Source organism: Dufourea novaeangliae, unplaced genomic scaffold (assembly GCF_001272555.1).
Source record: "Dufourea novaeangliae isolate 0120121106 unplaced genomic scaffold, ASM127255v1 scaffold57, whole genome shotgun sequence".
NCBI lineage: Eukaryota > Metazoa > Arthropoda > Insecta > Hymenoptera > Halictidae > Dufourea > Dufourea novaeangliae.
This window is the reverse complement of record NW_015373937.1, coordinates 654,032-671,136: the sequence shown is the minus strand read 5'-3', so window position 1 is coordinate 671,136 and position 17,105 is coordinate 654,032. Positions and strand designations below refer to the sequence as shown.

The following is a 17,105-nucleotide window of genomic DNA, read 5'->3' as shown; positions in this document are numbered from 1 at the left end:
AGGGCCACCGCCCATCGCCCTAAAAACGTAGACCGATCTAAAGTTAGAAACGAAAATAGGTCAGTTTCGAGGGAGTGGCCATTTTCGATCGATCCGCCTCGGTTCTTCCACGCGCTGGAAGGGTCGACGCGAATGGTCCTAATTAGAAGCATGAGTCATTTCTGTGATCGGATCCCAAAGGGTTCTCTCTACTGGACCCACGATAATTGCCAGCGTAAGAAACTGCGTAGCCACTCTCGATCGTATCTCTCTGATGAGGAGGGATCGCAGGTGTCAAGAGGCTGACGGGAGCAGAGTAAACACTACCGTCAAACTGAAACGAAACAAGAGGCTGAACCGGAGCAGAGAGCTTTTCGAGAATCGAAAATACATGTGCTTTAACGAGCGACCGGAAGAAAGGGGTCGCTTTGTTAGCTCGCGTTTACGATTCCCACGAAATCGAAAGGGGGGGGGGAGAGAGAAAAAAAAATCGAAACCGGTAACGCGAGAGGTATGCGGGGCTTACGACTTCGGTTTTAATGTTCGTTCGCGGGAAAGGGGGCGAACATACGTAACGCGTTTCCCCGAAACGCGTGAGTCGCCGTTTATTCCCGACCAATCGGCCGAAACACTGTAGCCCAGCTTGATCAGCGAATCGTTGACCCTTGTGAACCGAATCACAAATGTCGTCCACTTGATTCTATTTCCCTGTGAATGTCTGAACCTGAATGTAATATTAATATGAACCCTAGATGACTAAACTATCGTAAAAGTTATGACGTCGAATTCGCGATTTTTAGAAATCGAAGCACGTTGTCAATATCGCCAACGTGTGTCGAATTTGTGCTGAATAATTACCGTCTCGATTTTTCATTATTTTTAAGTCTGACTATCATAAATATAACATAGGTTCCTACCTCAATATAAATAATATTCTTTTTAAATAACACGTGTTTAGTAGTGATTTTTACGAATGATTAGTAATAACGTATGTCACAGGATAGTTTAGTGATTTAGGGTTAAATGAAGATTCTTTAATTGTTAACGTGTTAAAGGGATTCACGATTGCTCGAAATTGTTTCAGGGGACTCTGAGCACAAAGGATGGCATAGACATCCACACTCGATCGGCAGCATGTGCTATGTGATAGTCACTGGTCGTAGTCTGCTATGGACGCTGCTGTCCCTAGTGGCGCTAATGGCGGTATTATCGGGCCTCATCACTCCCAAATGGCTCGTTGGTCCGCGGACGATTAAAGATACAAGTAACTGTTTTCTCTTACTTAATCCTCGCGCGTGATAACGTCGCCTGAAACGACAGACGGTCATTAGTAACTTCTTCGAAGACAAAAACGTCTCTCGATTGTAACTTACACGTCACCAAATTGAAGTTAATGTGTTTCCAACTGTCGGACGAAGTCGATCGTTGATCCCACACCTAAAACAGAGAACTATGTTAGACGAATAATATACTTTTCTTGGATCTTCTTTGATGCCAGAGAACGGGTCGGAGTTGCACGTCCCGACAGTCGGTATCTTCAATCGTTGCATCAGGCTGCACGGTAAGACACACTGCGCGAATTTCAACGTGGACGGCTTCGCCACGGATTCTAGCGTATTTCCAGGCTGTTGGAAAGCTTCCTACTTCTTCCTGTCTCTTGGACTGGCTATCATGGCGATCACGGTGCTCGCTGCTTTGGTTGGGTGTTGTATACAGAGCATTGGTCGAAAGAGTATCTTCAACTTGGCCGGAGTGGCTCAGGTTATCGCAGGTACAGTAAATCACCGATGAGTGCTCGAAGATTCTTCGACACTCACTGTTCAGACGTCATCTGCATCACTGAATGCTTGACTGGTTCCACGAGGACCCCCCACCACTGAGCGCTTAATCTAGTGGTGGGGATGACGTCTGAACAATGAGTGTCGAGGAATCTTCGAATACTCCTTGATGATTTACTGTAATTTTTTTCGGCCTTTGAATTTCTTTTCTGTGTGTCGACGTGTCTTGTAAATATAGTTTCCTTTTATTGACAAAGGAATATCGTATCTATTGGGGATGATCCTGTATCCCGCTGGCTGGGGGGCGGAGAGGGTTCAGAGGATTTGTGGTGCAGAGGCGGACGCTTTCTACCTCGCTGATTGCACCCTTGGTAAGCAGGCTCCCATTATTCACTGTATTCTCGAAGAAAAAAATCGAGCAGAATGAACTACAACGGCCAGGTAACCCTTATAGCGAGCACAAAAGACTTATATACATATTTTCAGGTTGGGCATTCTACAGCGCCGTGATAGGGGTGAGTCTGACCTTCGTCTGCGCGGTGATCAGCGGCCAGGCGGAAAAGTCGACGGCCAGCGACAAGGTGCAGGACAAAATGAACGAGGGCAAGACTTTGATCTGTCTTGCGTGAAAGGGAGATATATTTGTACTTCATTGCTGCTTTTGAAACGTCCCTCCGTTCGCGGTGAACGAAACGAATCGTGTAGCTCGAGAAGCTGAAATTTCCTTTATCCTATAGTCGGCCGAGACGAGGGGAAATTCGTCGTGGGACCAAGTTCGAGCTCGCTGTGCGTGTGGCAAGAAGTCGATGACCCCTCGTCACGAGGTCGTCGAACCCCAGTTCGATCGAGTACTTATCGCGAGAGCGACTGCTCTTCTGTGCCAATTTTCAAGGAAAACAAGAGATTTAACGTTTAACAAGAGTACAGCCCGAGACCTTGCAAACGATGATTTTTATAACTCTGTCTGACAAAGAGATATATGTACATGGACATTCGTAGGAAATAAAGTGCGACAATAGAAAAAGGTTTCTCCCTTTTCTCATTTCTTTCCCTCGTTCATCGATTTTTCTTCAGTTTTTTTTTTTATTAATTTCATTGAGAACAAGTGTATGGACAGCTTACTAGTACCTAATAAATAAATAATCGTAACTGTTTAACCGCGTAAAAAAAGTGTTTACGGGAACGTTCGACCGATCGGGAGGCGGTTGATTCGCGTCGAATCGTTCCCGAACGATAAGTAAAAAAAGAATTTCTCCGTATTCCCGTCGTTTAAGAGCTTTTGTCGTTGAACAGAAACGAACGATTCCGGTATCGCGTGTTTCTCTGAACGGGGGTGCAGGAGCAGGAAACCGAGGAGAGAACGGCGAAAGGAATAGTGATCGTGTGGGTCATGGCGATTACATCCTCGTGTACTTTGGATCGATCTGTTGGAAAGGTTCGTCGGCGCGCCTGGGCACTACGAAAGAAAAGCGGCGGGGAACTGATCTGAATATAAATTACTACGTGGATCGAGGCGAGGCCCTGGATACGAAATATACAAGTGAAATACACTCAGGCGAAACAGAGTGCGAAGAGGGAACGAAACAAGTAATACCGAATCGTGGGGACATGGAGCCGTGGCTGGTGGCCAATGTACAAATAACGTATCGATTTCTGTAAATTACACAGATCGCTTGCCTGCAGTCGCTCGCTTCTCCAGCCGCTCATTATTCTCTCACGCTTACATGTATGTACAGTCGCTCGCGGCACGCGTTTCGATGCGTCACAGAAACAGAAGCAAACAATCGCTGGTCCGCTCAAGAATATTACAGAAACTGTCGACCGAGCGCGAACAAGTCTTTCACAGCATTCTTTCGTCGTAATCAGAGACGAGCGGATACGTTCATTGAGACAGTCAAAATTCAAGTAAAAGAAAAAACACTCACATTCCGATCGTTAATTCCTCGGATAAAACTTATAACAATAAGATACTTCGCTTAGTGTGAATAAATAATTGTATAAAAATTGTACCCATCTCTGATCACAAGTTGCTCGCAGATGGAGGCAACGCGGCGCGATGAGAGAGCACTGTACGCTTAATCGCCATCGAATATTTAGGCGGAACGGATAAACGAGAAGAAAACAGAGTATTCCTTGCTCTCAAACTAATCAACCAGGCCGTGGAGGGAACGCCCATGAAGCTTTCGTTCTCATTTATCGACGTTGAATCTCGTTTTCGATCGAAGACGGCGCATCGGATCGCGTCGGCCGTCGTCAGTCGATTTATGTACACGCGTATAAATTAATCAAGGCACCGAGGGAATCAACAGTCAATAAATAACGCGGCCCGCCGGAATACGACGCGACGCCTTTCGAGAGAGCTCTCTGTAACGCGCGCGCACGGAACCGAAATCTCACATGGTCGGCAGACGAGAGTCTCATCAGGAGGCTTGTCAACCACCGTGTCTACTAATTTCGCTGGCGCGTGTTATTTGGTTGGACGAGCTCTAACCTACGTCTGCTGATACATCGACTACACCTATTCTTTAAACTTAACTGGGGGAGGGACACAACTAAACTATATTAGGGCTACTTCTCGAGACGGTCTCTATACGGGAATGTCGACTTAATAAAACGATTTTAGAACACACGAAAGCTTTTGCCTCTTATTACTACAGTAAATCATCGATGAGTACTCTGACGTCATCTCCACCACTGGGAATGTCCCCCGTGAAACCAGTAAAACTCCCAGTGGAGGGGATGACGTCTGAACACTCAGTTCTGAAGAGCCTTCGAACACTCATTGATAATTTATTGTATTCCACGAAATCGATTCACGGTTACTATTTTCGGGTCCCGGGAAGAAGGAAGAGGTTCAAACGGGTAATATTAGGCGACGTGGCTGATTAAAGTAATAGGAATCATTCCGTTCCGATCTCGATCGACATGTTGCAAAACGGAATCGTTAGGCGAGCACTATCGCTGACGTATTAATGTAGGCTACAAGGGGTCTTTGGATCCTCGATCCAGACTAAAATTCACGATCGAACTACTCCTCCGTCCCTGGCGTTCACCAGAGAACGTCGATAGTTTCCTACGCGATCCGAACATTCGAACAGCGTACGCTTCTAGTCCTTTATGAAAATTCCTACGGACAAGAGCAGTTTACGTGCTGTTTCGTTACCCATGATCTTCGATAGCTTAACTTCTCCTACGCAAACTCAACGGCGAACGCTTTCCGCGCGAAGGAAACCACAAAATGACACAGAATAAGGTATTTTTCTTTTCGACGAGTCATCATGCCGTTCCGCGAACCGAACATTAAATATCGTACAAAATCTGAACGACAGAGCGTAATAATCTGATATAAAACGTAACAAGATTAGCACGATACATCACAGCGTGTAGAATCCGAGGGGAGGGGAACGAAGATGTGTATGTGTATAGAGACGTAATAAAAATACGAACTGTATCGAAGTGTCGACTTGTTCGAACACAGTGAAGTCGTACTCTAAAAATCTGTGACACCACTCGAGAAACTATTCTACCAATCATATACTACACCGCACTGTGGTGTGTCCCGTAAGTAGGCAAGTTAACGCTCGACACTAACGATACGAAGCGCGTTTGATTGTAGTCGAAGCATATCCGGTAAATTATTTGTAACGCTGACGCGTAAGTTTCGTAGCTTCCATGCGACGACGAAACTTCGAGAACCATGAAGTGAATGCGTTGTTCCTTAACACCGATCGCTCTGGTGGTTCTCCAACATCGTCGCCGGCATGACGACGAAGATGGCTTCGATAAAGCACGATATTATCACGCGTCAGCCTCCTCTCTGGATCCCAAGCGTTTCGAGAAAATGCATAGAAAATACCGCGCGCGTTTCGATCCGACTCGAGGGCGGAACGCTACCGCCGATCGGCCATCGGCTGTCTTTTTTATCGTTACGTGTCCGGGACAAAGATCTTCACGGTGTTCTCGGAATTCTGCGCATTCGAGCGCATCGCCCGTCTTCGTTCCTCGATCAACTGCCTACGAGCCTGTTCTCTCGCCTCTCTTGCTTTCTTGTTCGCCTCGCTGTTCGCCGTGGATTTTGGTTTATGGATCGACGCCACGCGACGCTTCGTCGCGTTGCCGTTCTGGGGAGCGATGCCGGCTGGTTTCTTCTCTGGCACGGTCTAAAAAAAAGGGTTCAGTGGTTGTCCCATATATTAGTGACCTAGAGCGAAGTCGGGTTAATTACTGAAGGACTGAAGAGGAGTGATCGGTAACCCTTTTCGTGGAAAACTATTCGAGTATGAGGTCGTGATTAGAAAATGTTATTAGTAGAGGAAAGAAAAGAGCGAACAGTCACTCTGGAAGATTACATATGTTCATAAATGTAGTTGACAGGAAAACGTACTTAGGAAAAGATGATCCTCCTGGAACGTCACGTACTCGATGGTCTCGCGTTCTTCGTGAAGCAAATTCACTCTCTTTAAACGCACACAGGAATGAAAAGGAACAGGAGGGTGTATAGACTGAGGACAATTTTATTCCACGAATGCAAGGTACATCAAATTGATTAAAAGGGTGTAATGATTATACGAAGAACCTTGGGTCCAGAAAGGGATCGTAGCACGAGCCTATTTTCAGGAGAATTAGAACGAGACTCAAGAGACCGTACGCGTACAAATACAATGACAATCTACAGAGGGTGCGATTCGACTTCAGAAACGCTAGGGTGTGTCGCAGTTTCACGGAGAAACTGGTGGCGTTCGGAAGATTCGAGTGAATGTCGAAATTATTACAAAACAGCTGGGTGGACTTCAAGTTCTGCAGACAACGGGACACTCTGAATTCTCGTTTCAGGGGCAGATACTCGTCGAGATCGAAGGATCCGATATTCTTACAGGTCGGTCGACTCTCCAGGGGACGAACCGTGAAGTCCGAATGCACGTGATGTGAAATATCGAGAACAACGCTCGCGCTCAGGTTTGATGAATCGAATTTCTTTGTGATCAATCCGTAGCTAAGCTTCTTGATGCTCAGACGACTTTGTAGTCCCGAGTTGCTCTTTTCGGGCGCTTGGAATATGATCGTGGGATCGACGGATTTGAAGGACAGCAGGGCAGAGATAAATGCTTCTATCTTCGGGTCCCTGTTAGACCACTGAGTAATGTTATTCGCGATGTTATTCATAACGATACCCGTTTCTTCGTTTGCGTTTACCACACACGGCACGACCGAGGTCTGGACAGAGAGGTCCTGTTGATCCTTCACAAAACTAGAAATCTCGTGGATCGCCACTGTGTCGCATAAGCTCGACGAAACGACATCTTGAGCGTCTAATTGAAGCATCTGCTTGGGGACACTTTCCTCCGAAATAGGGGCTCTGGTCCCACAAGAAACTACTTTTTTAGGAGGTTCATCCTCGTGGTCCCTGGTTATCCTTTTCCTCCTTTTATCGTACACCTTCATCCGTTCCAGTTTCTCCGATTTAGTAACGGTCGAAGATGGGGTCTCGTGACTCTCGCCATTGTACACTTGCCTCAGCTGTCGAAGAGTCTCGTGATTCAGAGGGATGAAAGGTTTCGAGTCACTGAGTCTCCAGACAATGCTATCACAAGATTCACGATCTTCTGTCTTCTGTTTGAACTTCTTCGGTGAATCCTTTGATAGATCCTTTGGTGGATCCTTTGGTTGATCCTCTTTCCTCTTGGTCCAGGTACTAATGAAGCTATTATACTCCTTCGACGAACTGGATCTCCAGTAAGGTATGAACTTCTTCTTCAGGGAATCCACGTTCGACCAAACTTCACTCACGATGGATAAACTACGCGCACGAGTGTCATTTTCTTTCGTCTTTACGGCATTTTTGTTACGACTGCTTTTGTGAGTCTGAGCCTTCGTCCGTTTAGCAGATGACGGTTTCTCGATTGATATTCGAGTCAATGGAGATGCTTTTCGTGGTGAATTTCCGTGCAACGCAGATTTCTGTTTTACGGACGATTTAATCGTTCTTTCAGATTTAACGTCCTTCGGTAAATCTGTTTTGTCTGATTTCATCGATCCTTTCGTGTCGACCGAAAACGTAACACTGTGGCCAACTTTTCTGACATACGGTTTTATATTAACATCGGTTCGAGCAACTGGTCGCGTCGGGGAACGAAATTTATCAGACAGTTTGACGGGTTTTACTTGAAGAATAGTCTTGTCTTCATTCTTTTTCCGATAGAAATCCATATTCAGACCGCAAGTTTTATGCTTATCGTTGGAATTCGATTTCACTGGATCGCATTTTGGAGATTTGGTCAAAGGAGTACGCGACCTAGTCCTTCTATGATCTTTTATTACCATTTCGCGATTTACAGTTCTTCCAATGGGACTGGAGGATTTTGCCTTCGATCGAGCATTCTCCCTTTTTCTTTCAACTGGTAAATCTTTAGTATAGGATGCCAAATCCTTTAAAATATGATTTGGAACATCGGTTTTTGTTTTCCGTGGTGTTCTGTCGAGGGAGTCGATAACCATTTTCTTTGTCGGGTCAATTTTATTAACGCCTTTTTTAAATAATACCTCACACTTCGACGAATCTTTACCCGTATACTGGCCAGAAATATCTTCGTTGAAAAAATCACCACGCGGCAGAAGGCTGTACGATCTACCGTTGAGATCACTGAAAGGAAACGGTCGCATGTTGTGGTGCAACACGTCCACGTAGTTGACAATATACGGACTGAATGGATCAACGTTAAGTGTATTTCTTTCCGTCAATTCCGTTTCAACATTGTTCTCAAAAAGACACCCGTGGCCGTCCTTACAGTCCACTTCACGATACTTAACATCGAATTTCCTAGAATATTTGAAGTTCCGCGGTTTGGTCAATACTTCAATCGTATCGTTGCACGGCTGCTTGTCGACTGGACATTTCTCGAACGCGTCGAATGAGTTTTTTGTTCCACGAGTCGATTTTTCCGGTATGTCACACCTTGCATCGTCGAATCGGACATGTTTATCGCGAATTAAACACGACAGGGGCGAATAGTGAAGTTTACTAGTCCTGGCTTTATCAGGATTCCTTGTCGAATACGATTTTCGTTTGGAATGATTTGGAAGGATATCAGTCGTGGATGTCGGGTCAGGATTATCAGAAACTGAACGTACCTCTTGCCACTGGGAATTTCGTAGCTTTTCAATCTGATCGAAAAGCTCATTTACTTGAACCACCTGCAGCATGACCATGTCCCAGAAGCCGGCCAGATCCTCGTTCGTCGTTGGGAATTCTTCACCGGGCACCTGGTTCTGTAACAAACAAGTACACACACGGAAATGGTTACATTCCAATGCAACGATTCGTCGAACATTTTATAAAATTTTATAAAAGAAAAACATGAATAAATAATCTATTTTTTAAATGCAATGGCGATACAATTGATTGATTGTTCGAACTGTAAAAGGAAAGTAAACTTACAATATTCTTCTGGCAGAGTCCCTCGAACTGTTGCATCTTCTGCGAAGCGAGCAGCCTGGCCTTGCCGGCAGCTGAGCGCAGCTTACCAGCTGCCTCTTCCGGAAGTGCAACAGTATCGCCGCTGGCCAGCTCCGCTTCCGCTGATGCAGCAAGCAAGAGAAGCCTGTTTGTCTCTTGTTTCAGCAACTGAAACCGTATTCACAAGCGTGTGTCACTCGATTAATCCCATAGTTCAGCGATTTCTGGTCACTTTTTTGTGAAACGTACCTTCAGGAAATAATGTCCATCCTTCTCTTCGGCCTTCTCAGCTTCTTGAGCCTGTTTCGCCACGTTCGTCGAGCTGGCGCTGGGCTCCAGAACAGGCAGGACCACCTTCGGTGCAGCCGGCTGCTGGTCAGGGATGCTGGCCACGCTGGAATTTAACTTCGGAGTGTTGTTCTCCACAATACTACCGTCCAACTTCGAAGGCGTCTGCGATTTTGGTTTCTGCTCCGCCTTCCTCGACACCGGTGTTACCCTAACGATCGAGAACATCACGATTTCTATCAATCTTCCTTCAAGGTTTCCTAGGAACACCGAATGCTTAAGTTTCTTCAATGATTTACCTTTGTAAAGGTTTCAAAATTTGCTCCGAGCCATCGGTAGGTCTCCTAGGGCTGACCACAGGAAGCTGAGCACGGAATTCCGGTCTCAAGTGTCTCAGTACAGGAAGATTCTTCAAGGACTCCTCCGTGTTCGCGTTGTCGGTCGACACGTCATTATTGTTGCTCGACTTATTGAAACTGCTGTCGCTGGCGTTCAATCTACTAGCGCTACGTTTGAAGAAAAAGCCCTGGGCGAGGGCTCCGGGGCCGTAGAGCCGTTCCACTCGTTGCTGAATGAAAGATTTCTCGCTGCTCGAGGACGTATTTAATATCTGGCTGTCCATGTCCACCGAGGATCCGTTCAGTATACTCGTGTCGCTGAACGAACTGTTCGAGTCTGTGAACAACCAATGGAAGAACTGCACTCATGCCTCCAGGAAGTCGAAGGGATTGTTAAAGGGAATCCAGTCACACTTACGATTCGCGGTAGCTTGTTTAGGAGACGACCCCGAGAAATGGGACGAGAACGATTTATTCTGCTGACCGCAAGACATCATCTGCTGCACCTCGGGGCTACGTTTCGTGGGGTTGTTGGACCGAATCGGGCTAATATCTGGGAATGTCGGATGCAAGACACCCTTGTCGACCTCCGAGTAACCCTGGCATATGCTGATGGAGCTTCTGGAGTCTCTGTATGCCTCCACTTTGCATTCCTCCTTCAGACCGTTCGAGAAACCGTTTTGCCTATCCATCGCTAGGGGTGAAATCGACTGACTCTTCGGCGGATATGGGTGCGCTGGCACGTCGAGATTGTCGTTTGATCTGGAAGGTTCGTGCCACAAAACTTTAACCTTTAACTTTCACCTTTCTCGATAGTTTGTTCGTGGGCTCTTAAGAGAACCATTCAGAAATTTGGGGTATTTTATAACGTAGCAGATAGTATGTCTAGTGCTTCGTACCTCTAATATTACCAATCCCTGACTCGCAATGGTAAGTAAATAATCATATCAGCCATGAAAGGTAAAGACGATTTTTACCTGAAACCCGCCGGACTGCCGTCCCTCGTGATAAGCCTAGTCCCAGGACTGCTGTCCCTCGATCGAAACCCTTCCCTCAGCTTGCTGTCGTACCGATTGATCCCTGAATAACCGCTGATGCTGCAGGCCAGGCCCAAATAGCTCGGTTTCTTCACTGTCAGCTGTTCTGGCTCGGGACTGCCTCGATGACCATTGCTGACGTTCAATTTTTCATCGGGCGTCAGGTGGGACTTCTGCAGCGTCTCGCTGCTGCCGTTTGCCAGGTTATCGGGCGTAGAGACCGAGTTACCGTTGCAGGACAAGTTCAGACTGTGTAGAGTCTTCTTGGACAAGGAGTCGACGGTGTTCTCTGGAATGTAAAATCCTCGGTTGGCCTTAGGTAGTTTCGTTCCAACGCTGACATCTATTCCTTATCCTGCGTCCCTCTATAAAAACCTTCTGATTCGAGGTCCCTAAATGCACAAATTCGTAGAGAAAGCTATATAGCACGCAATGACCACTGCAACCTTTGTGCACACTCAGCCGCACTCACTTTTCCGATTTTTCAATGACAAACCTTGTTGGCCGCGTGACCCGATTCTGCGAGTAAAATGATTCCCTTCGCCAAAAATCCCATGAATTGTCGGATAGAATAATAAGTCGACGGTGGAAGCGTTCACGACGATATATCGAAAGGCGTTTGATAGCGAGAGGACACGGGCAGAAACGATCGAAACGTGCCCGCTCGAAACGCGACACAGGAATAACCCTGGAATGGCAAGAGGCCGGTCGAAGTCGCGGCGCGAAAGAGACAAACGCCCGTCTACATCTCCTCGTCTTCTTGGCACTGGCGATAGAAAAGAAGCTCCACTCTGCCCTGTACTTGCTGCGCTTGGCTTGCGCGATCTAAATCCGATCGGTACTACACCGTGGTGCCGAGCAAAAAGCGAACGATCCACGCACAGAACGGCGGAGGGATCGGTGACCTTGCACGTTCCAAGATCGGGTTTGGTGAACGCGGTCTTTGTCGGGTCAAGTGCAAGGTCATCCAACGAAAGCCACAGAAATTGACTAAATTTAACTTCTTTGCTGCTCACCTACCGCTGTATGTTAACCTTCGATACTTAAACGCAGTCTACAGGGTGTCCCCACGAAATTTCAAGACTTGCCCTGCACTTAACAAAAAATTGAATGAAACAAAAGTTGAACTATATTTAAGTTGTAGTTCAAGTTTTCTTTAACACAATTTTTCTTTAAGTTCAAGGGAAGTCCTGAAATTCCGTGGCGTCACTTACATAGGGGACAGTGTACATTAAATTATCGATAAGTATTCAAAGGATTCTCGGCACTGAGTGTTCAGGCATCATTCCCACCACTAAGATGATCTCCTGTGGAACTGGTCAAGCTTCCAGTGATGACGTCTGCACACCTCAGTGTCTCGGAGCCTTTGAATACTCATCGATGATTCACTGTATTTCAATCCTAAAGTTACTTCTTCGTCACGACGTCAAGGATTCTCGAGATACCAATATTTTCTGATTCCGTATCTAGAATAATTCTGAGACCCTGGAAAACGCTAGACATCGAGAGAGATATGCCAACCTGATCGGTCGGACGCGGATTGGTCGGCGTCCAAACTGCAGCTGCCGATGCTCTCCTGGCTAGTCATGTTAGGGCGATGGCTGGTGACGAAGTCGCCGGTGATCTTTGGGTCCGGATCGAGGCGACGGTAATTAAGCGGTTGCACCGCGAGCGATAACGGCCTCGTCCGACGATTCGACCTGATGCCGCCGGCGCCTGGGACCGACGGCGTCAGCGTCGCGGCGCAGGAGTCGGCGACGTCCTCCAAGCCCGCTACCTCGCCGCCACCGCGCGTTTGCCCGCTGACGCGTCGACGATCCTCCTCCCCGCGGTCCTCGTGTACACTGTTGATTTTCGTTTCGTTTTTTTTTTTTTTTTCGAATCACGGAACAAGAGCGTGCACCCATCCCCCGCGAATTTAATTTTACGATTGGATCGGTGCCGGGATAAATTCGCGAGTCTCTCAGCACACAGCGCGAGCTTCCATGTTTTTCTTCTTCTTAACCCTTTATTCCCGAATTATGTAAAAATTACAAAAGAAATATTTTCGTGTATATATGATTCACAAGAACATTTTAACATTTTAAAACAGTCTAATGTCACCTTTCATTCGTTGTCATTTAACAACTGTTTTACTTTTATCACAGTTATATGTGACAATGCCCATTATAATGTTATTATGCATAACGAAACCCAATTTCTCTTACCTTTGATCAATAAACCTCTTTGGAATATTTGAAGGAAATTAGAATTTTGTAAGTTTCTATTTGTAGCAATGCTCAAGTTCCATCGAATGAAAGAGACAAAGAGAAGAAATTGTTACACACTCACAGGTTAATATTTTATTTCGTGATTTGGAATACGTAGCCACGTGGCAATAGTGGGAATGAAAGGGTTAACAAGTCTACTTTTCACAGGGCGTTCTTCGACGTGCCTGCGAATAGCGATGGAAACGAAACCGTTCGAGTGGTTTCAACGAAAACGTTTAAGTTCTCCAATGACCGTAACGTTGCATTGCTATTCGCAATCGACTTCTAATTGTTCCACCGATTACTTCGAAACAATTGCAGTATTTGCGTGGCGATCGTGGGAGCGATTCGCGCGCAAGGGGTTCAAGTCGGCTGCGCGCAATCACAAGGCAGTGCGCGCAAAGCTGGTGCATCGCGGTCCAGTGCAGCTCACTCTCTCAAGGATAATCGCATGCATATTAGGGGGAGACGTGAGGTGATTCGTGCGCAGAGAAAAAACGGAGTTTCTCGTCGAATAGATCGATCATTCCTGACACGTGTTAATTTCTTCACACCACAATCGGACAATATACAATTTTCACGAAGGACATTGTTGTGTAAAGCAGTCCGTCTACTCGGAAAATAATTTAGATCCTTATCAAGCATCACGAGCACACGGACAGCTCAAGTTTGTTACACTGACTGTGGATTTTATGCATTTATAGCCTGTAGGACTCTGAAATACAACAAAATACAGAACTTTCGACACCAATAAAATATTTAATCTATTGACGGTATATCCCGAGTGAGACTAAGGCACGGCGCATTTATCATACACTAATTAATTTTACTGTAGTAAAAAAAAATATTATAGTTAATAGATTAAGAAAAACAATGAAATTCGTGCATTTGTTCTGTCTGTCCGAATTACTTTATATTTCATTTTGCATCAAAATCCGCAGTCTATTGATTATCTTACAGTTTCCAATTCTATCATTCGAATTAGACTGGTTAGTTACACACTCCATATCGTACACGTTTCAGACGAGTAGGTTTTGCCTATTAATTTGGACACTTTTAAACTCTTGCGAGGATTCAGGCATCTATTCTCTGAGATGCAAGGTGGAGATCCGATGCAGGTTCATCGGGTTTTTGCGGGGGTTTACGGGTTAAAAGTGGGGCGCTGCGTGTGACGTGCAACGAAGCGGTGGTATGAGAACACTGTGCAAGGTGATCGAATCATGCTTGATCGTGAACGGAGCGACGATGATGAACGTGAACGCACACGCGTGGGAATGAATGACACGAGAGATACCTCTGGAAAATGTCAAGCGATTATTCTCTGCGTGTTTGCGATTCTGATACGGTAGATATCGACACTGTGACGTTATCGTCGCGTCATTGAACGGCAATTAAACGACACTGGCCGCGAATCGACTATGGGAACGCTGGAAAACGACACGAGAAAAAGAGATATCGCGCGGGCTATTGAAACTGTTCGTGGATAAATAAAATGGCCCGTTGGATTCGCGAGAATTTGGACTTTAAATTAAGTTGCTGAAGAAGGTTTCATGGTAAATTAATTACAGCGGCGATGAAAGACTGGATTCGTATCATAAAACTGGAAATTTCACGCTCGAGACGGCGGCGAAGGGGACTCCCGATAGGATCGGTGAAAGAAGCCAAGAAGGACAAGAGATACATCATCGAGTCACCGTGTTACACAGGTAAAAATGTCTGTTGTACCTCCTACGCCAGTGTTTCCAAAGCAGAAACTTCGAGATATTCTTTTTGGCAGTGGGGTTCACCGTGTAGGTGCCACTTTCGATCTTCAAAGGCATCCTTGGAACACGCTTCTAGTCCCAGTTAAAATGAACATCGACTGCCGGGTCGTTTCAACTCGAGAATATTACGCCCGAGGATGATACTTGAGAGCCGGATTACTCGCGTTTCTATCGATTCCAGTCGCTATCGGTCCTCGATCCTCGTGAAATCGCCCATCAATCGCCCAACGGTTCTTTTTACAGTCGAAGACCGAGCAAAAACTTCGCGTGACGCTCTGATAATCACTTCTTCCTCACTGACCACAAGCTCCACGATTTTTCCTAAAATATTACGATTTGCAAAAGAAGATCAAGGCCCACAGCCGGCTTCGCGACTTTTTCATGCGAGTCACACCCGCGTATAGGAGCACGTGTTAGCCTCGATCCAGCTACCACTAGGCCAGCACAAAGCCTTTCCTCCACTCCTGGCCTGACCTTTGTCACCCGGCAAGAAACTCGCGAAGCCACGTTACTAGGATGACTAGTTACCGAAGACTGGCATTCCCATCTCGTCTCTCTCTTTCTTCTACGAGCTCGAACGAACTCTCTCCCTCTCTGCCTTCCCTCTTTATCTCTCTTCCCGTGTCGAGGAGGGCACGAGGATATTTTGGGAGCACTCAAAAAACCACACGAAAGCACACGGAGCTTCCTCCGCAGCGTCTCCTGGCGCTCCACGCCCCACCCTTTTCGCCCCGAGCGCACGCAAACGCTCCATTCCTCGCTCCGGCAACACACAGAATCGGGGGTTCTTCGAACGTTTGTATGTTTTTTCGTGTCTGTATTTTGTTGAATTGCAGTCCAGAGACGTCAGGATTAACTGGGAATTGAGTTGTATATTCTCCAAAAGAAATAGAAATAAAGATTGTCCACCGACCACGTGTTACCTACACTACAGTATTCCTAACGAATATGCCAGCAGATCAATTCGAAAATCTGCAACCCTCGATTCTCGTGTCTAAAATCCCCCATAATCTCCGCAAAGCGTCCCTTCCCGTTCGGGGAACCAACAATACGAAACGGACAATGAAACACATCCAATTCTGGAAAGTGCCAACGAAAAAGAAAGGGAAAGAAGTAACGCGTGCGAACAATCGGTGGCACTAACGGCGGTAGAGGGGCGGAAAAATAGCAGGGTTACCAGCTCGAACACGTGTCTGGCACGCGCACGCCGCTTCCACGGACGCCCCCGAGCGGCTGTCGAAAGAGAGGCTTGTGTTCTCGATTTCACGTTCGTAAGAGCGGCAAAGTATCGTCGGAGTAGTCTCGAAAGGGTTAACAACCCTCTTCCGACCGTATGGTCTTCGCAGAGAGACACCGCGGTCGTTTTAACGCTTGTCGGTCCGCGTGCCGTCTTTATGACCCACGTAATAGTCGCTCGTAGAGCTTCGACGAGGTTCTTGACGTTTCGCAGCGAGAGTTTCGTTTTCCGTGTGTGTATAATACGGTCGAGACATTCCGATAGTTGCAGCCTGGAAATATCCCGTTCGTCGACGTTTTATCTTCGCGATCATTCGTGCTTCGAAGTTCCAATCACCGAAGATCTTCCATCGTTTCGATTAACCCTCATGGTATCTTATAAGCTTTCCGGGTATCGTCCACAAATATTTGGAAAAATATACGATTTTTGTAGGTATCTATTTCAATCAAGATATTTCCCTTGAAAATGAAGATATTATTAAAAATGTAAAGGTATTTTTCAGAAAACCCACAGAGACGATATATCGACCCTAAGATACTAAAAGGGTCAAGCCTTTTTTTTTCTAAAATTTAAATATTCCACAGAACAAACGGGAACAGAAGTGTTAACACGGCGTCTGTTAACGCCAGCCCTGACATTTCCCGAACCGATGGCGTAAACGAGGGAACTTCTTCCGCGACGAACCCTTCGCTTCCCCAAAGGCGTGTAGACCTTGTCGGTTTCAATTACCAAACCCATAAATCGTGGCCATCCGTTTCCTCCTGCACGGAAATAGACCGAGGACAGACGAACGACGAGGGTAAACGATTCAGAGAGGTGATCGAACGATTACGTGTCGTCTCGAAACTTTTATATCTAGAGTCGAGATTTCATCGGTACGTGGACTCGAGGGCAATCGATCCTCGAGTGGAAACGTCCACGAAGGGATGGCGTCTCGTAAAAATTTCTGCCAAAAACGAAGACATACCAGTCACCGAAAAACT

General features: G+C 46.3%; 2 protein-coding genes across 2 annotated transcripts in view; one reads left to right on the top strand and one right to left on the bottom strand.

Annotated features, from left to right (window-relative positions):
* The first annotated feature begins 1,113 nt into the window (after positions 1–1,113).
* On the top strand, positions 1,114–2,386 carry LOC107185437 (lipoma HMGIC fusion partner-like 2 protein). The gene is made up of 4 exons (XM_015573111.1): positions 1,114–1,243; positions 1,478–1,750; positions 2,015–2,128; positions 2,244–2,386. Exons 1-4 carry the CDS (start codon positions 1,114–1,116, stop codon positions 2,384–2,386), a joined length of 660 nt encoding a protein of 219 aa, XP_015428597.1.
* An 807-nt stretch (positions 2,387–3,193) lies between these two features.
* The window catches only part of LOC107185463, a 30,794-nt gene continuing 16,882 nt past the window's right edge, over positions 3,194–17,105 (bottom strand). Inside the window, exons 6-13 of the mRNA XM_015573147.1 lie at positions 12,395–12,717; positions 10,814–11,162; positions 10,255–10,598; positions 9,798–10,173; positions 9,460–9,709; positions 9,193–9,378; positions 8,886–9,023; positions 3,194–5,917 (exon numbers count right to left, since the gene is read on the bottom strand). Of these exons, the coding sequence (XP_015428633.1) occupies positions 5,684–5,917; positions 8,886–9,023; positions 9,193–9,378; positions 9,460–9,709; positions 9,798–10,173; positions 10,255–10,598; positions 10,814–11,162; positions 12,395–12,717 (2,200 nt within the window). The 3' untranslated portion in view covers positions 3,194–5,683. The remainder of the gene's footprint in view (positions 5,918–8,885; positions 9,024–9,192; positions 9,379–9,459; positions 9,710–9,797; positions 10,174–10,254; positions 10,599–10,813; positions 11,163–12,394; positions 12,718–17,105) is intronic.